This window comes from Carassius auratus, chromosome 11 (genome assembly GCF_003368295.1).
Source record: "Carassius auratus strain Wakin chromosome 11, ASM336829v1, whole genome shotgun sequence".
NCBI lineage: Eukaryota > Metazoa > Chordata > Actinopteri > Cypriniformes > Cyprinidae > Carassius > Carassius auratus.
In genome coordinates this window covers 5,468,729-5,496,626 of record NC_039253.1, presented here as the reverse complement: position 1 = coordinate 5,496,626, position 27,898 = coordinate 5,468,729, and the positions used below count along the sequence as shown (strand labels likewise).

The following is a 27,898-nucleotide window of genomic DNA, read 5'->3' as shown; positions in this document are numbered from 1 at the left end:
TCGATCAATACGCACTAGCTTGTTGTTCATCACATGTATGACTTTAGCATGCAATGTCCCTCCCGTTACTGTGTTGCACTGTAACAGGGTAGACATATAGTAATAGTCAATGTAAAAATAGATAAATAAGTGTACTTATAATTAATGGCACAATAATTAGTGATACCAGTAAAGGTTTACCTTGTGGAGACATATATTTGGTCCCTATGAGGAAAAAGAAAAAAACTTGTAAGTCCTCCAGAAAGAAGTGTTCTTTTTGAGAGGGGTAGGTTTAGGTGCAGTCTTAGGGTAACATACAAATAAGATACAGTATAGAAAAACTATTACGCCTATGGCATGAACCCATGATGATAGGCATAACAGTTTGTGTGTGTATGCAAGAGCAAAATATTATATGCTCTCTGTAACTTTAAATGGTAAAATACAATGTTAAACATATTTAGTAGCCAAATAAAGGGATAGTATAAATGAGATCTTACAATAACAGGTATAAGAACAACTTCCTTTAATGTGGTGTAATTTGCCTTATATCCTATAAATTGTTATATACATAGAAAATGTAAATATTACAATAACTGCATTCAAGACACTTATAAATTGAGATGAGATTGTCCTGTAACAGGGTGGACATTCGGCCCTTGCATATGTAAAGAATTTCATAATTATTAAAGAATAATATCCTGAGGTGGACCAATATATTTTTCTTATAGTGTAGGCCCTTCTTCCGATAAAATGATTACATAATAGAAATGTAAAAAAAATTCCCAAAGTGGCGGGAACAGGCTTTCATAATTACTCCAAACTTGCATTATAATTTAATAAAACATGAAAAATAAGGCATAATTATTTTATCATATCAAAATATACCATAAGATCTAGTCTCTGGTTAAACAACATATTCCATTGGTTTCCTTCAAAGTAATCCACATTAAAAATACACAAAGGGAAAAATGAGACAAAATGACTGTATAATCAGTTTATGCAATGAGGCAAGACACTTAATTTACACTGGTGCAAAGCTAATTACAGAAATGTGCGCATTTACAAGGTGAGAAGTGCAAGAATTCCAAAACATTACGAGAGCAAAGCCAGGCAAAGAAGAAAAAAAAAAATTCCTTCACTGGACAAGTTATCACTAAAAAGCTCTCTTATAAAGTGAGTGGAGAAAGAAAAAATGTCCAAAATTAAAATAAACACATAATACAGAATTTGAAAGCCATAATAGCTGGGACATAAAATGTATATAGTCTGCACTTTTGCAAAAGCTGTTGAGTAGCTATACATTTACAGCTGACATTTACATGAAAAACCTAAGTGCTCATTTCCCTAGAAAATAAATTCAAACCAAAACACCAACAATGTGAGGGCTTTAGGTGGGTTGAGGTTATTGCCAACAGGCAAAACAGAAGTGTCCTTTTAAAATATAAAAAAAATTGTGTCAGTGACTTAAGATCCTTGTTAGGAAGGTTTACTAATGTCAGCAGCTCTGTAAAGTTTAAAATATAGTATAAAATGTTTTTAAAAAACAATTGCATTAAAAAAAAAAAAAAAAAATTGCATGAAACAGGATTTAAACCCAACTTTTGTTTTTGAAGGTGCCTTTCTTGTTGTCCTGCAGCAACCGTGAACTCTTATTCACCATTTCTTCCCAATTGTAGCAGTGGTTGACACGGGCGCAGCTCAGAGAACATTCCAGCTCCTCACTGAACTCTGTGTAGTGCTCAATCAAAGCAGCAAGGCTTTCAAAGTCATTGTGGTATTTCTGTAAAAGAGCATTAAACATTTGCTACCTTCTACTTCTGATGAAAGTAGTTAAAGAGTGGAGCAAGTAACTCAAAATAAAGACAAAAAAAAAAAAAAAAAAAATCTTCCATCTTTGCTCACCTCAAGCCGGAACTTTCCCTTGGAATTCTTAATAGCATGAGTTACCAGTCCTGAGGGAAAGCGGACTACAAGAGACCCACGGTTGGGCTTTTTGGGATGAGGACATAGCAGGAAGGCACCCAAGACATCATCTGCCAGGAATGAAGAACTACAGTCGCTGTAATGGAAACCAGAGACTCAGTAATACACTGAACATACTAAATTAAAAGCAAAGTGATTTTACTCTGTTGATGTACTACCTTGCTTCTTAAATATAGAACAATTTTATATATTAATACTATCAACTTAAAAAAAAAAATGCAATTAAGCTCAACAGACTGGATTTGACTGAATGACAATGACTGAATAAAATATTGATAAGAGGTATTGCTTTAAAATGAAAAGCGTTGAGATTTACCTAAGTGTGAAAACATTAAAGGAATAGCTCAACCGAAAATGAACATTTGCAGAAAATTTTTGTTTTTTTCTTCAGTCTGATTTGGAGAAATTTTGTGTAACATCACTTACTCACCAAAGGATCCTCTGCAGTGAATGGGTGCCGTCAGAATGAGAGTCCACACAGCTGATAAAAACATCACAATAATAACAACAGTAATCCACACCACTCCAGTTCACCAATTAACATCTTGTGAAGTGAAAAGCTGTTTATGAAAGAAACAAACCCATCAAGGTATTTTAACTTTAAATGGTCACTTTATAATTCTGAGCTCACTGTTAAAAATAGTGCTTCCAAAATAAAAGTGTAAAGTGTCGTCTTCTCGCATCAAAATCCAGACAGACAACTATCTGGACTCAGAGACCACTTTTTCACTGGAGAAAGCAATATTGCGTAGAGGAATTTTACCGCAGCCAGAAGCCATGGTTTAAAGACAAAAACAATGATGGATTTGTTTATTACAAACATGCAGCTTTTCGCTTCGCAAGATATTAACTGATAGACTGGAGTTGTGGATTATTAAAATTTTTTGCAGCTGTTTGTACTCATTCTGACGGCAACAATTTACTGCACAGTATTCACTGGAGAGCAATGATGCAAAAATAAATCTATCCAAATCTTTTCCCATGAAGAAACAAACTCATCAAAATCTTAGATGGCCTGAGATAAAATTTTCAGCAATTTCTTTTTTTAATTTTTGGATCAACTATTCCTTTAAATTTATATAAATAAACAACAGACTACATGGTCTTAGGGCACCAGCACTGACCTAGACACGCCAGCCCAGCACCACACTGCTTGAGCCAGAGCTTCTTCTGTCTCGGCTAAACTGGGAGCGCGAGACTTGCATGCTTTTGCACTGGCTCGTTCCTTTTCTGTTTACATGGAATTTTTATACCGTTACATGTATAATATTCAAATTAAAATTGAAGAAAAACAACACTACTAATCCAAATTATGGAAAACCCCACAACCTTTTTGAATCTCCAACCACCAAATCCAAAGTACAATAAATTAACCCACTGTGTCTTAAACCAGCCACCTTAACTAGTGGTCGACCGATATGCGTTTTTTGACAGCCGATGCCGATATTTTGAAAACCAGGGGGGCCGATAGCGGATATAAAGCATAAATTATTATTAATAATATTTAAGAAATTTGAAATAATTTGACAACAAATTAAAAAATGTGTAAAAGAAACATGCTTATACTTTAGATGACAGTATTTTTCACAAATAAATACATATTTAATACAAATATAATTAAAAAGAGAGCAAACACTGTTACCAACAGGGCACTCCGTATTCTGGGAAGTTTGTGTGCAATGGGAATCATATTTTTCAAATAAAGCCAGAGTAACCCTCATTTTACATACAGGACACAGTGAAAATGACATGAATATGACAGTAGGGCAAAGGCATAATGCGCATTATAATTTGAAATCACGAGTTTATAGTTTAAAGCATACAATTCACACAGACCGACCATCACAAAGAGAACACGCGATCATGCTGGATAAAAATGCAAGTTTGCAAGGTTTGTGAAAATAAATGTTCATAAGTCATTCAAAGATTTGTTAAAATTATATAAATGCATATTTGCTTAATGCTGACGGCAAACGAGAAAGTATTATGTTTGTCTCTCCATTACTAATAGGCCTAATATAAAAGCAATCGTTATAATTCTTTCCGTACACAATTTCTTTGTTGAACCATTCTATCTGATTATTAGACACTTCTATCCGTGTTAGACAGAACTGTTAAGGACGACATGTTTTTATACAGTCTATGCGACAAACAAGAGAGAGAGTTTGAGCACGGTGCGTGCTCAAGGCACTGCCATAGACTGCATAAAAGGGTACTGCCGCTCTCATCACCGTCAAATTAAAAGTCCCATCTCGAACATATCTGCCAAGCAGAAAAACATATCGGCAAATTCGGCAAATATCATCAGCTTTGACGATATATCGGTCGACCACTAACCTTAACTATGTGTGTGCATTACCTAATGAACTCTCTCATTCTCGAAAGTGTTCTATGAACACTTATCCCACCTTGTGGTGCACTCAGTTTATCCTGCAGGTGCCGCTGTTTGAGAGGAGTAAATGTAAAAGAGCGATATGCTCCAGAGCTCAGCTCTTTAGTTCGAATCGCCTTTTTACGAATTACAGTCGGAGAAGAAGTGGGGCCTTCTTCAGGACTGCTGACTTGCTCCGTGCTTGGCTGTGAGAACACCTGTTCAGAAAAATTGAGATGAACGCACTGCAGAACAGTGCAGCATTCAAAGTGTTGGAAACATTCTCTCAAAAGGAGTTTTGAGGCCTATTTACAACTCTTTACAACAAGCTCTGACAAAATATGTATGTCATGCTGGGGACAAATTTTCAAAGGTGAAATAACCAGTAAACTCAGAATATTTCTTTAACTAGTACTTGTACCAACTGCTTTTTATGCCATTTGGTTAAGATAATCTTTATAAAAGCAATATATGCTATATGTGGCGAAAACAAACCTTTGCCCCTGGTAGCAGGCCTTGAGTTGGGGCCCTGCGGAAAGACACCAAGGCACTAACACTGAGAGGGAAACCTTGATTAAGCAACGATGGGGCTCGAGTTGGTTTCTTCCCTGAACACTCATCCTGTGCTTCCTCTGGGTGCTTCTCCAGAAAATACAGTTGAAAACAGCGGCAAAGCAGCAGGTTCAGGAACTGGGCCTTTATTTGAGTAAAACCAATGGAACCATTAAATTCTTAGAGTGTTTGAGCAGTTTTTCCCATTTAAGCAAAGCAGCAACAGTCTTGGCAATTCTAAATAGTAAATATCACTACGATGACTTGTAAACCAGAAAACCAAATCTTTGATTCTAGAACCGACATGTGCAATATTACAATCAAAATATAGCGCTTCACAACCAAAGTGATTAATAACACACGAACCACAAAACCTTTGCTGGGTTTTGTCAAGTTAATGCTTACAGCTCGAGCATGTCTGGCTCTAAAGAGGTGGCAATAGAGCTGGGCTTCAGAATTTCCAGGATTATGGGAGACAAAGGCAAACTGGGCATCAGTTGGACGGGCGGTGGACAGCGAGACTCGACACATGGCGTGAGCCATGAGGAGCGTCTGATGAGATGCATAACAAAGAGTTCAACCATGTGACATACACAAAGAAAAATATCAGAGATCTTAAAAAAATCTTACCATTTCATCTTCATCATAAACTTTGACTCCCTTGACAGAGAACCTCAATGAGACCATTCGCTTGCTCTTGCAGTTCTGCAGATAAAGTTCACAAATCATCTGTTACCAGTCAAAGTATGGTTATTTTCTATATAACTAAATTGAATAAACACTGAACTTAATTAAGATGAACAGTGACAAGTGTGTTTTCAGAGCGGTTTAACAGCTGAAACTGCTTAATACTTTTGTTTATTATTATTATAAAGCTGCTTTAAAACCTTTATTGTAAGCCCTATATGAATAAATGACTTGATCTAGTATAATAATAGCAAAGTCAATAAAATGATGAAATACTCAAATAATTGCATTTACATAATTTGTCTACAACTAATTGCAAGCACATAAGCGTATGCATTTAGATCAAAAGGCTCTCAAGACCATTAAAAACATTTAGTCACGTGTGCAAACTTGTGCATGGTAAACATATGAAAAAGCAAACATACTCTCAAGACTCAGTTAACAGTACACAAATTACCTTGAAAGACTTCAGCTGAGTGTGCAGCTGCTGAATCTGATCATCCAAACAACGGTCATCCACAGGAAATGAGCCAATATACTAGACAAAGTGAGTTTTTACTGAGCAAAAGCGACAAAACTTTGAATTCACGATACAAACATCCAATGAAACCACAGACTCTCAAAATCAAATTAATTTCAATAAAAGATGTAGCATACAGCATTAAAACATTTAAGACAATTTCACCTCAGCAGATCTTGTAACAATCCTATGTTCCATTCCAGCTGTCTCACCCATGTCTCAATCTAAGCCTGGCTCCCTTTGCCTTATTTACTGTAAAAAAAAAAAAAAAAAAAAAAAAAAAAAAGGGGGAAAATAAGATAAGTCAAACAACAGGAATGACACACATTCCTCCAAGATAACGTTTCAGGCTGTGCAGCTTTCAGATTCGAGACGTGCCAAAATGAAAGCATGTTTTGGGCCAAACAGTTTCCACAGAAATCGAAAGAAATGTTTTGATTTTGACTTTTTTTTTCTCTCCATACTGCTGTAATTGCAATGCTTGAGTGTCACTACAATTACCAACAACGTTCCTGAAATAACAGTAAAATACACAGAAGAAACACAAACTTACAAACATTCGTCCGCGCGACTGAACCTGGCAGGGTGGGTCGATTATCCTCCGGGGTTTCGCAATCCTGACTCACCTTATCTTCTAAATCCCGCCTATCTACAGCCAGACTGGATTCATCGAAAACATTTGAACTCTCCGCCTACGTGCTTTTCAGGAATGCCAACTCTTTGAGGTCAACCAAAACGATTCATTTAATAGAGTCTGACTTTTCCGAGTCCCGTCAGGAAAGAAAAAGAGAATAAATATGTTGTTAGGTTAAAATATGATTTGTTTGGGCTCCAAAACGCGTATTATGCTGTTCACAAACCGTGGTGTGTACTATTATAAATAACAATTCAGTTATTTTACAAACGAATAGCCATTTATACCACACAACGGCATGAATTCGCTTCGACTGAATTGATTTTATTTGCGATTCGAACCAAAAAGAACTATTCGTTGTCTAATGTATGTTTTTCAACAAGTCTGTAGGAAAATACTTACAACGCAGCATTTAAATTTTCATGACATTCCTAACTTTTTTTGTTAATAAATTATGTTAAGTAATGTAGTAGTATGTTCATAATCATCAGTCATCATAATATCGAGAAAATGTGACACTTTTATACTGGATTTTATAAAATTCTTTAAAAGATACTTGAGATTGGCATTTACTTTAAGCCCCAAGACATGTCAAAGCAAGTCTCCAGAAAAGTTGTATGTAAACATTTCAGTGCTTAGTATACTAAATTAAATCATGCCTTAAGTGCGTGTTGGAACAAGAGTAAGAATTTGCTATGGTGAATTTCACATTAATAGAGACTCGCTCTCATTAGGAGACTAACCTTGTGTTTCATTGTTTGAATAATTTGGTAACACCTTCTAAAATTACTGGTTAATCATTAACCTCAAATGAGTTTTAAACCAAACCACAAAAACAAAACAGTGGCCAAATAATGAAGTACAAATATAGCCACTTTATTAAGGACTACAGAAAAGTAAGTAAATCAGTCACATGCATGCAGGGTAAGGTGAGCCATGCTCATAAAATGACATCTACCCCCCCTGATAAACTAACACACAAAAGTATAACTGGGTTAGTAGTGCATCAAATGTCTTAAAACATCTGCTTGGAAAATCTTTATAGCTTATATTCTTCTTCGTAGACTATACAGAACAAAAAGACAGGTGTGCATATGGATGCCAATATTTCTTTAATGCATCATAATAAATCCAATTTTGTGTTTATTTAGACTGTTCAACTGAGAGTTAGGCATTAATAATCTTTCTTTAATTCGACTTACACGAAAGAACCAACATCAACAAAACGTTCTTGATTACAATACTAGCTTAAGACCTAACTTCACAAAACATGATCCAAACAAATTAACTAAAACTTACAAAGAGAGTATTCTTGAACACTGATGAGAAAGGGGCAACTGAATAACTGAAATGCTTGCCTCTACAGAAAGACTGACTACAGGAACTTTAAATAATAGATTTTTTCTTGATACACAACCGAGAACACCTCCTTCTAGAAGTTCTCATTATGGTGACCTGAATGAGCATCTTAACACAAACAGTAGCATTTCTAAACTATACCTTTACCTGTAATTTAAGAATACTGAACATAAACTGCCTGTACTTGAATGGCAGAATAACTCTGAAGAGGTCCTATGTTCATCCGAGGCCCCAAGACGAGAAGAACATGGAAGTTTCTACAAAAATAAGAGGAGAAAATAGCCAGCACTGCAGTCTATGGAGCTACAGTTGATCTTTACAGCCATCAGCAAGCATGGGATTCATTTCCGGGCTCGGAGTGACTTGCGGGCGGCCGGTTTTGCCTTCACAGCTGATTCAGTTGCTTCCTTCTTAGCTGCCTTGGGCGACGGCCGTTTGGACCCCCTGCTTGTCATCTTTTTGGCTACTGGTGTTTTAGGTTTACTGGTCCGGGCAGCTTTCTTGACTGGTGTGGCTTTAACAGGCACTGGTGCCTTTCTGGATGCGGCTTTGCTCGCAGATGCTGGTTTCTTGGCTGGTGGAGGGGCTTTCTTGGCTGATGCAACTGATTTCTTTGAAGCAGGAGGTTTTCTGCTGACCGTTTTAGCCCTTTTATTTGGACGAGCCTTAGACGCAGATGTCCGGTTTGCACGCTGGGTCCTGTGGACAAGTAGAAAGCATGCAAAGACATAGTCTAAAACAAAAGTCTCTATGATATTTTGAACTTCAGAAAAAGTTTGCTATTTTCTCACCCCTTTTTATCATCCACCATAGCCCCTTTCACACTGCCATTCCGGCAAATACAGGGGTAAAGTGTTCCTGCAATTGTTCCCTGGTCGCTAGATTTGGCACTTTCACACTGCCAGTGATGACCCCGTATATGTGCATGCTTTCACACACAACCCTTGAAGATCCCGTAACGACACGTGACATCAGCGCGTGACGTGTAATGTACGAGTCGACAACGCTAGGCACGTTATACTTTCACTGAAGCAAGCAAGCAATCTCTGCGTCAGCGCGGAAAGTGAGGAACTAACTGATCTCTGCTTCATTACAGTTTGCACATGTATTTTCGTCGCGAACGTTGATCTTCCTTCAAAACAGCCAGTAAAAGAGTCGCGCGTCATCACTTCGACACGGAATTAGATCTGGCTTTTGTTCACACAGTGCTCGTCCCGGGTCGAACCCCGCAATGTTACTAGGTCCCCGACCCGGGTTCAATTCGGTAATCAATCCCGGGACGTGGTTGCTTTCACATAGAAGGCGACCCGGCAATGTTCCGGGAATATTGCGGGTTCGACGTGCAGTGTGAAAGGGGCTCAAGTGGAAGCCAGACAACACTCAAGGTTTAGAGCAGAGTATGATCACAAAGATAATATCAGGGGTTAAAACAAAAACTACAGATTATGGTGGGATATTTGAAACAGCAATAGCAAGAATGGTTACTCACTACAATAAGGTGCAAACTAGGGGTGGAACTTTTCACGGTTCGGTTTTAGAATAAGTTTCGATATGGTTCGGTATGAGCCATGTTAAGGGAAAAACTATACTTAAAAAAAAAAAGAAAGAAAATAAGATTTTTATATTTAAATATAAGCAACAGCACAAATAAATACATACGAATAGAGATGCAAATAAAATAAACAGTGATCTTCAGTGTTTTTTTTTTACTTCTCTAGCATTCGTTTTTATGTAGCCTACAGAAATGGAATAAAGTATAATCAAATGTAAAACAGCATTTCATAACATGACATGACTGTATAAATTTAAGATAAAATTTTATTAAAGTAACAAAAGCTATTCAATCAAGAGCATTAAGTGATTTCTTTGTTGTTGCTGTTTGATTCATATTAAGAAGTGCTGTCACTTTAAGACACTGTAAGTATGTTAAGGTGACTATGTCTGCTATTGTATACTTACCAAGATGGGCATTTAGACGTAATGTTTGTGTGAATTTGTCCATTTAAACACAATACTTCAGAGAAAGTTTAATATTTGCGCGTTGTTGTAATGTTCCGGGAAGCCAGAATGTGCATCCATCAACAGAAACATACATTAGCCGAAACCCTGTGTTTTTTTACGTGTTATTTATAAGAAACCATATTACAGATGCGTTGTCAGATTTAAGTTAAACCGCGGTCCCAGCGCTTGCCAAACCAAGGGTGAAGAACTGTACGGTTCAATTTCAATACACATGTAACATTTAGGATGCTTCTGATATCAAGTTTTTCTGGTTAGCTTTGTCCTTGACAGTGTACAAGATGACCTACAATCTAAAACATGAATTTTATTTGAATTTTTTTTTTTTAAGAAAACATGGTAAATCAAATTAAACTTCAATTTAGTTCAATTAACAACAACAACAAAAAACATTTAAATGGTCCAAGAACTGGTAACTTAAAAAGGGTTCATACAGACACTTAAAAAAAATAAATGAAAATCCAGGACTTTAAAGGGCTACTTTTTTGGTTTTCAAGAACTAAAATCACTCACTTATCAGTCAATATTGTTATTATCTTTCAGATTCTAATAAACGAATAAAACAAAATGGTAAAGATTAAGTGCAGTACATGCAAAGAATGCAATGACTGTGGCAACTTTAAGATTTGAAAGGATACTATGGCATGGTTATCGCTTTCAAAGTTATTGAAACTTATTTCAATTTTTTTTTATCATCGAATCTACACGATTCACGTAGGTCACCTATTTTGGTTTCAAAACGGCGAATTTCGCCGAAAGGTGAGGGATTTTCATGTATGAAATAAGTTCAGGGGCATGGCGATTGCAGGGAGGGTGGGACTTTCGCTTTCAGTGCTATAAGGATAAAGTTAGCATTTTCCAAGATCTCCTATTGCACCTTTAAATACATAATGTAATATGGCTATATCATAACAAATACATGCAGAGGGCGCCTGGTGCTCATGTGATGTTTCATGTGATTCAATTACTTTTAATATCTGGCCACATGTAAAGCCAAAAACTTTTATTTTGAGAATGCAATGCACTATAAATTTAGAAATATATTGATGTATTCTCCTGTGTTGGCATAGGTTTAAATGATTTAAGTTACAAATCAAGAGAGTTTTACCAGATAAATGTTAAGCAATCCAAACTTACATCGCATATGCAAAAGAAGAGTTTAGCCCCTTTCACATATACAGTCTTTACTGGTAAATTACTGTTAAAAGATCATGTGTGAACAGGACTTTTTCAAAAATCCCTGTAAATTCGTTCTGGCAATCAATTACTCTGAGCTGTTTACATAGCTCCGCTACTTTTTTAATAGCTTTTCTATGTAAATATGACGCTAGATGGAAATCTTTGACCACTGCGCCTTGCAGCTTTTTCAATATTGTGTCGCCTTTAAGACCCAGGCTTCTTTTCCATTCATCAGTGTTTATAGGAGCAAAAACCTCTGATTGGCTAGTATTGTTAATTTGTTTGAGTGAAAGATGTTTTCCTCTCATACATTGGTAGGTGAACTTATGAACTCGAACGTGATATCAACAAGTGTTTTTAAAAGTAGGATGACTTTTTTTTTTCTCATCCAAATGCTGCACTCCTGAGATCTGGCACGGTGCCAGAGAACTTTAAGCCCTTGTAATATATCCCACTGATACTGTTTATGTGATGTACTTCACCTCTTTCTTTGCGGAGGCTCATCGTCTTCGGATTCCTCCTCTTCAGATTCTTGCTCTGACTCTTGTTCAGATTCTTCATCAGAATCATCACCTCTCTTGCGTTTGAGCTTCTGTTCCTCCTTCTGTTTAAGCTTTTCCATCATTTCAGGAAACAGAACTGCTGGACTGCAGGGGGAGCAACAGAACATTTGTTCATTAAAGTTCTCACCTTCTATGACAAACTGGACAAACATCAAAAAATTCCTAAAAAAGAAAAACAAAGAAAAAAGAAAAAGATGATTTTTTTTCTCTAATGTTGGGTACACACCAAAAGATTTTTTACATCTTATAAGATTTTCTAAATGTGATAGACCACAAACATGAAAATAAAAAATCCTATATTTAACCGTTTTGCTCCTATAGTGTGTCGTGTGTCATAATATAACAAATACAGCACACCTCACACAAACCGATTTTTAACCAGATTCTCGACTGTGGCGGACGATATGCAGGAAGAAATTGCAATGATAGTATTTTGGAATGATTTTTACAAATTTCACAAAAAAAATAAGAAAAGGGTTTGGGTGAAGTCGTTGAGACGTGATTTCAGACAGAAATTTCACTTTGTGCTGCGGCATGACTGCTTCCGTCTTCCATCATGTCGCTTTCTTATTGGATATTGTTTCATTTCATGTGAAAATCTTTTGTGCGTGCCCGCGTTTGTCCTTTGGGATCCCCCCACACATTAAACATGTTGCATATTTACGATTCGCAATCGCGGCGGCTCCGACATTCTTCCGATCAGGTTCGGACACTCTTAACACACCTCACACCAAGGGAAAATCTGATAAAATAATCTGTAGAACCATCAAGATAATCGGCATAGCTAGGATTGTCGGAAGTGGGGAAATTGGCCCAAAACCAGGCTGATTATCTTTTGGTGTGTACCCAGCATAGGTAATAAACTCGCCATATTCCCTCTAAAACAATCCAATTAATGCTGTGGCTGAATTGTAAAGAGTTAAAAGGATAGATCAGCCAAGCCTAGAAAACTGGGTCTCAAAATGGTTTTAGACCACACAGGCATCCACTTTATGGACAAAAACAGCTGAAACATACTTCAAAATATCTTCATTTATATTCCACAGAAGAAATAAAGAATATGCTGAGCTTTGAAATGTCATGACAGTGAGTAAATGATGACCAAATGTTTATTTTTGGGTGAACTACTCCTTCAGACTAGAACTAATTAGTTGCAGAGTTAAAAATGAACCTGCATTCAGGATTTCATGTCTGAAAAGCCCAAGAGGAAAGTTTAGGATATTTTTAATTATTGCAGCGTTATTTAATTATAACTCATTTTAGTATTTATTAACAAGTTTGAATCAGCTTGTATAGTTTCAGTTTAATCAAAATTTTTAGTCATTTGTTATGTTTTAGTCATTTTTACCCCCCCCCCCCCATATTTCTATTTGGCTTAATTTATTTTATTTCAAATCCCAAAGGCAATTTCTAACAATTTTAATTTTAGTTAACTGTAATAAGCTGGATTACGCTGAGCTGAATTTACCTCGGATAATACGGATAGCTTAGCTGGTATGACCCACTGAGTCCATGACCAGAGATCTGCTCCATCCATCCCATCATTTTACACTTCTGCAAGGTTCGCTTCAGGTTTGACACTAGCCATAAGAGAAAAAAAAAACATTCAGAAAGATTCTGCATAACACGTTAATTTGCAACATGTACAGGGAGATATAAATGTTATCCTGAACCACAAAACCAGTCAAATTGACAGTAGATCATCTGAAAACTGAATAAATAAGCTTTCCATTGATGTATGGTTTGTTAAGATGGGGCAATATTTGATACAACTATTTGAAAATCTGGAATCTGAGGATGCAAATAAATAAAAACATTGAAAAAAAATTGCCTTTAAAGTTGTCCAAATTAATCAAAAATTAAGTTTCTATGTATTTACAGTAGGAAATTTACTAAATTTCTTAATCGAACATGATCTTTAACTTAATATCCCAATGATTTTTGGCATAAACTATTTTTTTATTTTATTTTGACCCATACAATGTTTTGTTGGCTATTGCTACAAATAGACACGTGCTACTTATGACTGGTTTTGTGCTCAAGGGTCACAAATTGTGGCTGTAATATAAACAAGAATAGTTTGAGACAACTATTTATGTAACACTGTTTTGTGAACAACCCATTTGAGAATAACAATTAAAAGCAAGCCCAAAACAAAGGCAAACTTGATTCAGTCCTCAGAGAGAAAACTCTCCTTAGGCTGCGAATGAGTGAGGAGTTAGTGTACTGTACCGAAAAAATAGTTGTTCTGCTCCTTCTGTCTGTCCACCAGGAATTTGCGCAGTATGGTGATGCTGCAGGTCTTGGGCTCATTCATGGCTGTGATAGCGGCCACTATGGCATCTTCCAGCAGTCCGCCACCCATGAGCACTTTATTCCCAGCTTTCTTCAACTGTCAAACGCAAACGTAGAATCTCATCAAACCTGGTTTTATGTGCTGAGCGATTCAGAAGGGTAACTAACCTGGAATGTTCCAGAAGCTCCTTTGCCAGTGATCTGCTCCAAGTAGCCCTTTTCCACAGATTTTTGCAGGCAGTTCTTCAAAACATCAGGCCTTAAGAGAGATTAACAGAACAACCCAATTTTTTAATTTGTAACTAACTAATAATAAAAAAATTGGTATGTACTATGTACCATATGCAAACATTTTGCATCTATGATGTAATACTTTTATTCAGCAAGGAGGATGCATTAAATGAATCAAAAACGTTTGTAATATTTCACAATACTAGTGTCTTACTGTATTTTTGATCAAATAATTGCAGCCATGGTGAACATAGGAGACATCTTTCAAAAACAGTAACAATTCGTACCTATCCCAGACTTCTGAATTATAGTATTACCAGTCCTCCCAATGTTAAGTAAATACTTCTAGTGCTGTCAAACGATTAATCAAATACAAATTTTTACATATACATATGTGCACTGTGTTTATTTATTATGTATATATAAATTCATACACATGCATGTATATATTTCAGAAAAAAATATTTTTTGTACATAATATATTTATAATGTAAATTATCGGAATATAGATATATTACAAGTAAAAATATTTTCAAGATATTTCCTGTTTGTGTGTGTATTCATATACACAAAATATATGTACTGAGAACAAATACATATATTATGCAAACAAAAACTTTTCTTTTGCATGAGATTGATCACGATTAATCGTTTGACAGCACTAGCTCGAACTGTAGTCTACTTATAAGGTGTTTCCCTAAAAACAAGTCAATGTTGACCTGCTATCCACGTTGAGTTGTGGGAAGTGTTGCTCCAAGTACTTCTTGATCAAGATGTAGGAAGCCTCTTTGGGTTCACAGAGGCGGGTGATGATCAGAGGCAGAGATTCTCCCAGCGTCTCTTTCGTCCCGGCAGACCCAGCTGCCTTCTGCACAACACGACATTGACAAAATGAGTCAAAATGATGACAAACCATCAAAAAAGTACTCAAACTCATGGATCTCAGCAATAACAGCAATGCAGACAACAAACAAATGACGCTTGGATACCTTCCCAATGGCGAAACTTCCAGAGAAGCCTTTGCCTTTAAGCTGTGGGAGAAGACAAGAAGACAAGGTTTACTTTTGATTTAAGTCTGCATATAAAATGAGAAATATTCACACCTGTTTGACAGTTCCCTTCTCAACCATTCGCTTCAGAGTCCTCTTGTAGATGTTTTTAGTCTTTTTGTCCATTTCCACTGATGGGTATTTCTTCATGACATATTTCACAATGGTGATGGAAGAGGCACCGCTCCGCTCTTTGCAGCTCTGTAGGTAGAGAGTAAAGATATACATCTGAGATGGCAATTTATTTGATTCTTAGATTTTCAGAACATCGTCCTGAAATGCCCTTGAATGGGGTTTTGGTTGAATGCTTGAAATAAGGTCTGTGGTTAACACGAGCTAAAAATATCTCCACATTTATTCTAAAACATTTAATACTGCTGTAATACCCCACTCCCAATTTTGTCAGCATTAACATCTCATTAAAAAAGCCAAATGGGACTACATTATCGGAAACATTGAATGTTGTTATTCCGAACAAGTAAACGCATCTACTTCAACTAAAAAGTGTCAATTTTAAATAAAGATCAAAGAGTTCTCAAAAGCGTAATGATGGTGATGCTGAAGTCATGTGAATGTGCTGTAGTTTGTTTAGAGCATATGTTTCATTTTTCATAGAATTAATTGTATGTGTTCATTTGTGAAGATCATCCAGATTAACAGAACATGTAATAATCATGATCTTTTGTTGTTCACAGAGCTTTTTCCTCTTCAATAATCCAAAAGCCAAATGGAATAATCCTATTGGGTTTTTGTTGAAGGAACCAGGCTTGTTGATAACTTCCACATTGGCTTACAAAGACTCATAATCACTGCAGCACTTTATACTTGTGTACATATTTTACTGATCAACACCTACTTAGTCAAATTCTCTCTAAATTGTAATGGAAGAGTGCAATTCTGAACCAGACCTCAATTGCTTCTATGATGATTTCTTCAACTTTGGGCTGGGAAAGAGAGGTTGAAGCCAGTTTGTTGGCGGAAATGGTCGCCCAGGCTGGAATCTTCTTTTTCACCTTTTTCCCTTTGTCATCTTCCTTGTCACTGCACCATTTGAGCAGAAACAAATGCATAATATGCTTACTAAGTCATTTTGTATTCAATAAACGAGTGGAAACCATAAGAAAAATGCATTTCTTTTTTTGTACAAAAGCCAGACTTACATTTTGGCTACAACTTCCTTGACTTTTTTCTTCTTGCTCTTCCCTTGTTCAGCTGCTGCTTCGTCAGATTTCTCACCCTCATTAGGCGTTTCTCCTTCATTTTTGGACTGCTCCTCTCCATCAGTGGTCGCCTCCTTCTCTTCACCTTCTTTCTTTTCCTCTGTGGTTTCAGGTTCAGCGGGTGTCGAATCTTTCTCTTTTTTTGTCTTCTCCTTCTCCTTCTTCTCACCTACAGGTGCAGACCCTTCGGCAGGAGCATCTGTGGAATCAAGACAATGAAATGCATGGAAATGTTCAAGCCAAATTCACACCACTTGTGCATTATTTTAGAAACTGTCCTAAAGCCACATTATTTCAGGAAAGAATTTCAGTGGCTAGTTGCCTGTATTCCAGTGACAGGATTGCAGAGTTAAATGACAGGTTCCACATTTATTTGTGGGAGAATAACTCCTTATGTGACCTGTTTGCCAGGTAAGGGGCAATACGTACCTCCCTCAGGGGCATTTGCAGGTGGTGCATCCTCTTTGGGCGGGGCTGCAGCTGATCGGCGAATGGGCATGATTCTAACCTGCCAATAAATAAAGACTTTGTGAATATATGTGTGTGTGTGTGTGTGTGTGTGTGTCTGTGTCTGTCTATCATTTATTTCATTTCGAACATGTTGTATACATCTAACCTGGGAATGCAATAGAAACCTGTTGCATTGTTTATTAGGTTATAATGCATTGCACTGCAGACTTATTTAGAAAATTACAGGTTTTTCATGCAATGTTTTGGCCACATGAATTGAATGCCTATGAACTCTGGACAGCAAAGAGAAGCTCGTGCATAGAAAAACACGTCGACAAACACTCCCTGGACATGAAGCCACAGCAATTAACTAGAAAGGAACAACAATCTCATTGTTTATCTCCTCCACATATGGTCTGTGTTGATATTTGCTGCTAATAGCGTGCATAAAGTCACACCTGCACACGTTTTACCAGTGCACAGGAACCGAATTTCTCGTAAAACCCAATATAATCGAAAATGGCCTTTTTGTCCATACAAGTACAGTAATGGCGCTGCGTTAGGTTGAAAATGATAAATGCACGATACTGCAGAGTAAAGAGGTTTAATGAAACATAACTGAAAATACGCCTGCAGAACGTATAAAATATTCTGTAAAATGAGGATGCAAAATTTCAGATTGAGTTTTTTAAGGCATACCTTGCTTTACTGGATTATCAGTTGAAAGAAACACCCTTCCTTTTTGGAATTCTCTGTTTACGTGCCCCTCCCCCCCGCGTACGCATAGAGACGTACGTGAGAGCGCATGCGCGCGCGTGCCATGTTCAGGTCGTCAGCGAAATTACTTGTGCTTCAACACTGTTACTAAATTACAAAATACATTACATAGTGACTTCTTTATACAACATTTAATTAATGCTTTTGTCCCATTCTGTGTAACAGGCGAAAGGGTGATTACTGAGAAGAAAAAAATATATATTTATTTAGGCTATATATTAATGAAACAACAAGATAAATTAATTTAATTAAAAATAACATATGTCCTGTTTGGATTGATTATTCATTATTTGCTAATTAAATCATTTATGTCAACACAAGATGGCAGTATTGCCACTTGATGCATATAACTTAACTTCATATTTCTATGATCTATCATTCAGAGCTATGTCTTTGTTGAACTAAACTATAATTTAAACGTTTTTAGGTACATTTAAATTTAATAAAAAGTAAACTATGATAATGTAAGTTTTTTAGATCAATGTTGGTTTTATCTTGAATCACTTTTTAAAATAAAAACTTTTAAGTTATATTTAATTTATGTTTTGAATTACAAATTGCTTGAAAAGAGGTGCTTAATCTTCAAAAATAGAATTTATTCTCTTCAGAATGTTCAACTTTATAAGCTATTTCACGTAATTAATTCTATGAGGATTGCAATAATTTATTTTAAATTAGGTTTTATATTGGTTTATATAATGAGGTAAAACTTACTAACTATACACGAACTTAAATGTTCCAATTCTTAATAACATTTAAATTGAGTTTAGCTCTACTGCAGGACTCCAGTGTTATTTTAGTATCACTGAGATACTATTATAGTTTTTAATGAATATTTTGAATTAGTGTTTATTTTTAGATTTTGCTTTCATTTAATCGTAGTTAAAGTTTTAGTAATTTTTGTTGCATATTTTTATAATATATATATAATTAATTTTATCAAGTTAAAAAATCAAGTTAAATTAAAATAACGTTTCCTTGGCATATATCTGAAATAAAATAAAAAAAAAAAATTCCATTAACATTATTTTATTTCAAATAAATTATTATTATTATTATGATTATTATTAATTTTAATTTTATTTTAGTTAGATAGTTCTTTCTAACCCTGCAGGACACTGCGACATGTCATGTCCTCTCATACTGAATGTCAAAAATACTATGGTATTATCATTAGATATTTGCTTGTTGTTGTTGTTTTTTTTTTTTTTTTTTTTTTCTTGCACAAGAGAAGATAAAGAGAAGCACCCACACACTCTCTGTGTTTTTAAAGTCTAGCATGTGGCATGTCACACAATCATCCACCCCCGCAAGAATACAAGAGACAAAGTTTTTCCAGCTAAATTACTTTTCTATCGGCTTCCTAAACACACCTGGTCTCTGAGACGTTAGAGTAATCTTGAATTCTTTTTTTTTTTTTTTTTTTTTTTTTTGGACAGTTGTGTTTGGTACCTGGTCCATAAAAGCAGTGAAATTACTATGTGGTTACCATGCCAACACAAACCTTCATCTTTTTAGAGATAGCTCACTTTTTCCTTGGACACAAAAGCCCAAAGATATTGGTGTACAAGTGGAGCTGTTTTATCGTGTCAGACCTAATGTTTTTTTTTTGGCATATAATTTATCTCAGTCAGTATGTTATTCCTGGACAAAGTTGCATCTTTTCTTGCTTTGCAGGGAAATTATAAATAGAAGGATCCCTGAACTAGACTGCATTTAAAAAGCATAGCCCTGCAACATCAGTGTGTGCTTCATTAGGTTTGTAACACTTTCCGCTTGAAACACTTACAAATGAAGAATGAATGGGGAATTGGAAGTGCTTTGCAGTCATAAAGCATATAAATAGTTATGGGGCTCTTTGGACAAGGGGTCCAAATTTAGTTCTTGGCCGTCAGTGAATCAAAATGGACCCTTATGAATGATTTCTCAACTGCAGCCCATCAGTTTGTGGATTTAGTTTTACTTAATAGACATGATAAATAATCCAATTCATAATTTACTTAATCAATGCCTTGGATTACCATGTTTTTTTTTTGTTCTGAAATATTATCTATATTATTTATTGTCGTCAGAAAGCTTTATTATATTGTATTGTATTCTATTCTATTCTATATTCAATTTACATGAGGTTTGCAGATTTTAAAGAAAATAATAGCAATACTTTCATAAACAAGACTGAATGGGTCATTCATATAATGCAGTTTATTCATACACCATCATGCTAAGTAGCCTAAGGGTGAAATTTTGAATTTACCATTTTTAATTAAACATGGGGTTGATAAACTGTCCTTGCCTAATTAAATGATTATTTGTCTTATAAATACTTTAGATGAAGGACAGCCATAGTGTTGCTTAAGACTGCAAGTCTGGACTGAATGAAAGTCAAAAGGAATAATGAGATGGTTTTGTATATTAGGGTAGTCCTTGCGTAATGAGGAGCATGGAGAAGCCAGCAGCCATTGAAATGCTTATTTGCCTGCCATTTTGAATCCAGAACACTAATTGCACTAATTACAACAATTTTGTAATTTCAGTGATCTTCGGTTCTTCCTGGTTCACCCCCTATTTGACAGATCCTTCCTCAGCTGGGAAATAGAGGAAACTTAAGTTAAATGTGAGGAAACCTCCATTCAGAAGACTGATCCTGTTTATCATGCAGCAGATTTAGTTTTGTATTTATCTTTAGGCCTATTATGATTATTCAGTTTTAGAAGCTGAGACACATAAATGGATAATGCTTGAGTCAAGAAAAAAAAAAAAAAATTAAACAAGCTGAAGGCGACAGATGTTTAACTGAGATATGAAAGGCTTTACACAAATAGATAAATGAAAAAAAATAAAAAAATAAATACTGTAAGTAAAGTCTCCCTGCTAGAAAAGATGCATATGCATGCAGACGTCGGTTATAGATGACAACTCCTACTTTTGACCACTAGATGTCGTCATTGAAGTGGTGTGCTCTTTCTTTAAGTTGATGTGTACCTATTCAGTTTATTGTCTCTTTACAGCCATCTTTTATACTCTGCATTTTTTATACACTCAGACTTTTTTAGGTTGAGTTTTGTTCTTTTGTCCTCCATGCTGTTCAATTCTGCTTTGAGAGATTAGTTTCTTGTTTTTTTCTCTTCATTTCCTTGTGCAGTGTAATCATTTCCACTTCATTGACAATGAGTTATTGGTGGCTTGCCAGTGAACCAGAGGGCATCCAAGACTGATCATCCACTATGAAGAACTTTCTAGTGGTGCTGAGCTCCCAATGCATTCTGTGAAGGCCATTCAGATAAGAATAACCTTTGTCTGATTTCTTTTGGTGTCGGTTCTTCATCATTACCGACTCATTATTGAATCAGAGTTACAATCAGTGTTACAATGGTGTTTACATCAAAGATTGTGATTCAGAAGATGCCATTAAACTGTAAAAACTTCCTCTAAATTGTTGAATCTGTCACAGCTCTAGCACAGTCATTACTTCTGAATTGATTAACCCCATTAATCACATTTAGAAGAACCAGGACCCTATGCAGAATACAATTTTAAGAATAAAGGTTCCAAAATGGGGAGGCATTTAAAACAATGCCATAAAAGGAACCATTCGGAGTTCCAAAAAGAACCATTTTTGTCTTAGTTTGTAGAACATTTCAATAATCTGAAGAACCTTTTGTATGTTTTCATGCAGTCGTGAATGCCAACAAGAAACCTTTATTTTTAATAGTGTTGACCATGTGCTTGACTCTGTTGTATTAACTCTAAAAACCTCCCTCTGACATCCTTATGCTTTATAAACCTGCACTTTCAAAGCAAAATTCACCTCAATGACATTGCCCAAACCAGACGCTACAAACTTAAGTTGATAGCTCTGGAGCCGATGTGCTTCCGTGCAGTATTTGCTTGTCTCGGTCCCATGCAAACAGAGATAATTGTGGACCAGCTGCGTGAGCAGGAGGCGGCATGCGAGAGGACTCAGCTGTAGTGAGTATGCCACCATGCCAAAACTCGGTGCCAGTCAGTCAGCTCTGTTTCAATAAGGCCTCAAAATGAGTTAATCTGATACAGGCCAGAGCGGACAGACTCTGCAGATACGCACTTTCACTTTGCCTACAGATCATTTAAGCTAAAGTAAATAGTTCAGTCTCTTCTAATGTGATCTGAGGATGACTTTACCATGCACAGATCAGACAGGATTGTTGGCTGTACTGGCTTTCACTATGCAAGGCATGACACAAGCTAAAAGAACAGTTCTCCCAAAAATGAAAACATTTACTCACCAACATGCCATCCAAGATGTAGATGAGTTTGTGTCTTCACTGGAACAGATTTGGAGAAATTTAGCATTTGCTCACTTGTAGCTGTATGCTTGTAAGAAAGAAATCCATCATTAAGGTATTTCAATTTTAAACGTAATTTCTTGCCAGTCCAGTTATTTGAATAAAGACATTATTTGAAGTACTGGATGTGTTGTGGATTGTGTTTTTATCAGCTGTTTGGACTCTCATTCTGACGGCACCCATTCACTGCAGAGAATCCATTGGTGAGCAAGTGATTGATTGGTACATTTCTCTAAATCTGTTCTGATGTAGAAACTAATTTATCTACATCTTGGATGGCCTAACGTTATAAATTTTCAGCAAAGTTTCATTTTGGGGGGTACTATTCCTTTAATCAACTAAGCGCTTACAATCACTTATACCTGCTATAATTGGTGGTGCTTGCCATTATAATGACGGTGACGTGACATACAGCCACGTATGGTGATCCATACTCAGAATTCGTGCTCTGTATTTAACACATCCAAAGTGTACACACACAGCAGTGAACACACACCCGGAGCAGTGGGCAGCCATTTATGCTGCGGCACCCGGGGAGCAGTTGGGGGTTTGGTGCCTTGCTCAAGGGCACCTCAGTCTTGGTATTGCCAGCCCGAGACTTAGGTGCCCTTGAGCAATTATACATTGCTCAAGGTTGTTGGGGATTTGAAAAAAAACCCTTAGTATCGAACTTTCGGCAGTAGTCTGCTGTTTCTTCTCTTAGTGAAGGCCCTTTCAATCTGAGGACCTGACCTCCACATGCAGGGTTTTACACTAGGCTTGCCTTGAAGAACTTGCATGAACCCTTAATCTCTTCTGACCAACGTGGATACCACAAATCCATCTACACTAATGTTCTAAATGTTTTTAAATGACGTCTCTTCTGCTCACCAAGGCCACATTTATTTGATGATGAATTAACAGTTTAAATTAACTCTTTTCTATTCAAATACATATTTTAAAACATAATTTATTCATTTGATGACAATCATTACTCCAATCTTCAGTGTCACATGATCCTTCAGAAATCATTGTAAAATGTGGATTTGCTGCTTAAGAAAGATGTTTTCTTATTATCAGTGTAAAGCACAGTTGTGTTGATTAATATTTTGTGCGCAATCCATGATGCGATTTTTTTCAGGATTCTTTGAGAAATACTGAATTCAATAAAAACAGCATTTATTTGAAACTGTTGCTTTTCAGCTTAATGCATCTATGCTATTGATATAAAACATATTAGTGACCCCACACTTCTGAACAGTAGTGTTTGTGAGTGGGAGAGCTTCAGGGGAAAAGGCATCAAAGTATGCTCAATATGTTTGCAATGCAAGTAGATCTCTTAGTGTTTTTCTCACTTTCATTTTCCTTTATTCTTCTCATTCAGGTGAATATGAGATTCATGCTGTAGAGAATATAGCAGCCATCTATTAGTGGCACAGTCTTAGTGTCTGGTGAAACAGCTTGGGATGGAGTCAAAATTAGTATTGATTTAACTGACTGATGATTTGAGCAGCTCTGCTTGGGTGTGAAATGACAGTATCGCCATCTGGAAGAGAGGTCTGGTGACTTTGAAAGAATGCGGTGCCTTTCTTTATTCACAGAGCTTGCATGTTCTTTCTTTCACAGCAGGATTCTTGTTTTGCACAGGATCCCGCCAAAGAATCAGTTGCCTCTTTTTGCAGTAAAGCTGTAGGTAATATATATATATATATATATATATATATATATATATATATATATATATATATATATATATATATATATTACTTTCTCTGCTTCAAAGGCTTTTTTAACATCACACAATATTAGGAATGCTTCAGAAGCACTAGTTCAGAGGTGACTGATGCAACCTCGACAATGACAGTGTCTGCATCAGCCCAGGAGGGTGTGTCATTCCGATTGAACTGAACAATGCTTTTGAAACTTCAATTAAATTGCTGAATGTGACTTTTGACTTAAAACATTTTATTTACTCCCATATTTGCCTGTTTGACAATGTAGATTATTTAATGTAATGTTTTATTTCTTATTGTATATTAAAACATTTTTTAAAATTAATTAATTACATTTAATTAATTAATTATTTAATGTATATGTATGACCCTGGACAACAAAACCAGTCATAAGTTGCACGAGTAAATTTGTAGCAATAGCCAACAATACTTTGGATGGGACAAATTATAGATTTTTCTTTTATGCCAAAAATCATTGGGATATTAAGTAAAAATCATGTCCAATGAAGATGTTTTGTACATTTACTACTGTAAATATATCAAAACTTGCTAAGAACTTAATTTGGACAACTTTAAAGATTACTTTCTCAGTATTTCGATTTTTTTTTGCAACATTAGATTCCAGATTTTCAAATAAATGTATCTCAGACAAATATTGTCCGATCCTAACAAACCACACATCAATGGCACCTCGATGGAATGCTTATTTATTCAGCTTTCAGATGATTTATAACTGTCAATTAAATTAAAACATTCAGGTAATTTTACTTCTTTCAACTGTCACATTTAACTTGCTCTATAATTAATACTTGGTCTTTTACTTGGGAACTTAGGCAATGTGTATTATTTAAATGAATGTTTTCACCTAAACATAAATTTGTATATATATGACCCTGGACATCAAAAACATTTATAAGGGTCAATTTGTTGTAATTGAGATTTATTTATTTATTTAAATAATCAATACGAAATATAAATTTTTGTTTGGGAGAAAACATTACATTAAATAATGTACATTTCCCAAGTTCCAAGTTCAATAATTAATATTTTTTATTTTATATACAGTATATTAAAATATAATGTTATAATTTAGTATAATTCAGTATTTGGAGTGATTCGATGTAGAGATGCTTATTCTTATAACACGTCAGAAATCGATGCATTTTTCCAAGGCTGGATTCTACAGGACTCTGTAGATCTAGGACACAAGCGCGTTCACGCCGTCCACCCGCGCTCTCCCGGCTCTGCGCGTGCTCGGTCGAGCCCTTCCGCCGGGCGCACGCGCGCGCTCCGCTCAGGATGCTTGATTGTAGGTGATGATGGCGGAAGAGGAGCCGCGCTGAGTTTTCTCCCAGTTTTTTTTTTTTTAAATAGACCCCTATCAGACGCTCGTCAGTAGATCTCGTCTTTCTCCTCCGTCTCACTCAGAGGGACTATGGGGAATGAAGCGAGCCTCGAAGGAGAGGGCCAGCCTGGGCAACCGGGAGGCGCTGTCCCCGCGGCTGGAGCCCCGGCTTCCATTTCAGCACCAGCGGGCGGCGGACAGCTCCTCAAGCCGAGCAACGGAGCGCCTGCCGGGGGAACGGGCGCCGGACACGGCCCGGCGATGAACAGGTACGAAGAGTCATTTTTAAACGCTTCTGAAGCGTTTTTATTTCTGTGAATTAAATGCAATGCTTTGTGCTTTACGATACGAGTCTATGGGGTCTAATCTTGTGCTTTTAAATTGAAAACAACTAGTCACTTTTAGGCATATTCAGAATCGATCATTTATGTTTTTAACCGCCTTCATTTAGTTGCACTTCATATCCGATGTTTTACACCCAGCGGTATGCATTACCTAAACCTACTAAGCCAGTTGTCAGCTAAAAACCTGTGCAGACGATCAAAAATCAACTAACATATGCTGGACTGGGGTTATTTGATCTCTGGCATACTTGATGCATAAATCTATTTATATATGAGCATGCATATATATATATATATATATATATATATATATATATATATATATATATATATATATATATATAAGCAGCCATATGAGAATGTTTTTTGGCATGTTTGTCTTATTTAGTGTATATTTTTCTATTCATTACAGACAGTCTGCGCTGTTAGCCTTGCTCTGTCCTGAACCGAGCAACCTATGTTAGTTTCAGAGCATTAATGGACATAGTATATTGATGATCTGAATGCATGATTGATAATATTACCAAATGCACATGTATTATCATATTTAGGGGTATTTTAAATGCATATGAGAATCTGGAGTCTGATTTGGTTAGTTATAGAGCGAGGCATGTTTTGAGATAGTCTGATGCATGTCATACTCTTATTTAGTCATATAAACCTCAGTTTGTTAGGTGTGATGTTTTAATAACACTGACTACAGTCAAATGATGTGAAATTCATTGCTTTGGCAGCCACGCCTAACAGTGCTGATATCAAAATGCACTGGTACTAAAATCTCACTGTAAAAGACACTTGAGGGATCCGTGAGTGCAAACATGATAAATTGTTATAGCGTTAATAATTGATAAAATTTTGACGAGCATCCATGTGACTCATCTGCTACACGTGCAAGCGAACATCTTTCACTACCTCTCTCTCTATTCCTCCCCACCCCTCTATCATCTCCCTCTACGTTCTTTAAACAATATAATGTGTGAATTTCCTTGCACTAGAAAGATTTGGATTAATTCAAACTTTGAGATGCAGCTTTTGCTGTTCGCAAATTTGCTAGCTGTCTGTCTGGGTTCATATTGTGTAGCAGTGGTTCTCCAGTGGTTTTGCATCAGCACACCGATTTTACATTGGACATGAAGTGGTAACCCAGAGCAGTAGCAAAATTGTTTATTGTATAAAAAGTCTCTTGAATTATGATAGTTCGGTGCTCTTGGGAGCCAATAATTCATAGCACAAAGCACATTATGCTTGGCACAGACATTTATTTTTGTTTGGGTTGTATTGTACATTGTGTAGTTTTCATCAGGCTTTTTGGATGAGGGCTGATGCATCTTGTGCACAGCCTTTGACACCAGCAACAAAACATTTAGAAAGTGTTTCTTTCATCGAAAAAGCATATTTATATTCTTATATTTATATTTTAGCATATTTTTTTTCCCCTGCAATCCACTGGTTGAGAAGCACAATTATACTATAAATAGAATTTTATGATTTGATTTTATAAAATTATGTTAGATTTATTATACTGTAAATGCTGATAAGATGCACAACCTTTGATGTCCATGATATGGGAAACCTTTTCTCTTCCATTGTAAAAGTTGATAATTTTCCAGACCTAAATATGCATATGGTTTATTTACGCATTATATTATTTGCTCTTAGCATCAACCCCATAACCCATTGGTTGATCTCAGAATTGATTGGATATTAATATTATATTATCGGATACAGTAACAGATTAATTTGTGTCATAATACTGTAATTTTTTTTTATTGTCTACAATAACAGATGAGTTTGTGTCAATAGTACTTATGTTTTGATTGGATGCCGACCTTTTGACATTAGCAACAAAATATATGGCAAATGTTTTCTTTTCCATTTTTAAACATAATAAGCCTATTTATTGTCCAATTTTAAATATGGTCAATTATACAGTTTTTATTCCCTATACAACCAATTGGTTGAGAATCACAGATAATCTTATATAATTGTGTAGTAATAATGATTGGAACCTTTAATTTGACTTGCATCTACAGTACCAGATAAATTTGTGCCAAAATAATGTACATTTCAATTGGATGCACGACTGTTGATGTGAACAACAAAACATGAGGAAAATGTTTTCTCTTCCATCTTAAAAGCCGATAAGCCTATTTATTTTTCAATAAAGTTGCACAATTATACGGTTAGTTGCATTTTTATTTGTTTTCCCTTGCAACCCACTGGTTGAAACACTTTTGTAGATCTGATAATATTATAATCGGAGTTGCGTCTACTGGCACAGTTGAATTTGTGTCCAAATAC

The 27,898-nt window shown here is 36.0% G+C and overlaps 3 protein-coding genes across 5 annotated transcripts in view; 1 reads left to right on the top strand and 2 right to left on the bottom strand.

The window, feature by feature from the left end:
* Positions 1-961: 961 nt before the first annotated feature.
* Positions 962-6,774, bottom strand: LOC113110838 (SH2 domain-containing protein 5-like). Of its 3 annotated transcripts, none has more exons than XM_026275052.1 (10): positions 6,649-6,774; positions 6,261-6,347; positions 6,033-6,113; positions 5,519-5,593; positions 5,294-5,440; positions 4,832-5,032; positions 4,374-4,554; positions 3,090-3,195; positions 1,885-2,041; positions 962-1,762 (listed from the first exon to the last, which is right to left on the bottom strand). In XM_026275052.1, exons 2-10 carry the CDS (start codon positions 6,309-6,311, stop codon positions 1,571-1,573), a joined length of 1,191 nt encoding a protein of 396 aa, XP_026130837.1. In that variant the 5' UTR covers positions 6,312-6,347; positions 6,649-6,774; the 3' UTR covers positions 962-1,570. The 3 variants fall into 3 exon arrangements, with proteins under 3 accessions (XP_026130837.1, XP_026130838.1, XP_026130839.1); XM_026275053.1 differs by having other exon boundaries at positions 6,033-6,068; XM_026275054.1 differs by lacking the exons at positions 6,033-6,113; positions 6,261-6,347; positions 6,649-6,774 and adding an exon at positions 5,870-5,955.
* A 1,048-nt stretch (positions 6,775-7,822) lies between these two features.
* Positions 7,823-17,879, bottom strand: hp1bp3 (heterochromatin protein 1, binding protein 3). Its single transcript, XM_026275051.1, has 12 exons — positions 17,794-17,879; positions 17,074-17,152; positions 16,585-16,843; positions 16,333-16,465; positions 15,479-15,625; positions 15,365-15,406; positions 15,095-15,243; positions 14,313-14,403; positions 14,082-14,241; positions 13,318-13,429; positions 11,769-11,933; positions 7,823-8,787 (listed from the first exon to the last, which is right to left on the bottom strand). Exons 2-12 carry the CDS (start codon positions 17,141-17,143, stop codon positions 8,430-8,432), a joined length of 1,686 nt encoding a protein of 561 aa, XP_026130836.1. The 5' UTR covers positions 17,144-17,152; positions 17,794-17,879; the 3' UTR covers positions 7,823-8,429.
* Positions 17,880-25,171: 7,292 nt separating this feature from the next.
* The window catches only part of bsnb (bassoon (presynaptic cytomatrix protein) b), a 95,690-nt gene continuing 92,963 nt past the window's right edge, over positions 25,172-27,898 (top strand). The window contains 1 exon segment of the mRNA XM_026275050.1: positions 25,172-25,522. Coding sequence (XP_026130835.1) covers positions 25,344-25,522 — 179 coding nt within the window. The 5' untranslated portion in view covers positions 25,172-25,343.

Excerpts from the sequence above, each read along its gene's own strand:
- hp1bp3 (XM_026275051.1), bottom strand. The coding sequence starts at position 17,143 with ATGCCCATTCGCCGATCAGCTGCAGCCCCGCCCAAAGAGGATGCACCA. Across the intron at positions 15,626-16,332 it reads TCATCATAGAAGCAATTGAG|AGCTGCAAAGAGCGGAGCGG; the intron begins GTCTGGTTCAGA and ends CTCTACCTACAG. Across the intron at positions 15,407-15,478 it reads AGAAGGGAACTGTCAAACAG|CTTAAAGGCAAAGGCTTCTC; the intron begins GTGTGAATATTT and ends CTTCTCCCACAG.
- LOC113110838 (XM_026275052.1), bottom strand. The coding sequence starts at position 6,311 with ATGGGTGAGACAGCTGGAATGGAACATAGGATTGTTACAAGATCTGCT. Across the intron at positions 5,594-6,032 it reads CTCAGCTGAAGTCTTTCAAG|AACTGCAAGAGCAAGCGAAT; the intron begins GTAATTTGTGTA and ends CTTTATCTGCAG. Across the intron at positions 5,033-5,293 it reads GAGCCAGACATGCTCGAGCT|GCCCAGTTCCTGAACCTGCT; the intron begins GTAAGCATTAAC and ends ACTCAAATAAAG.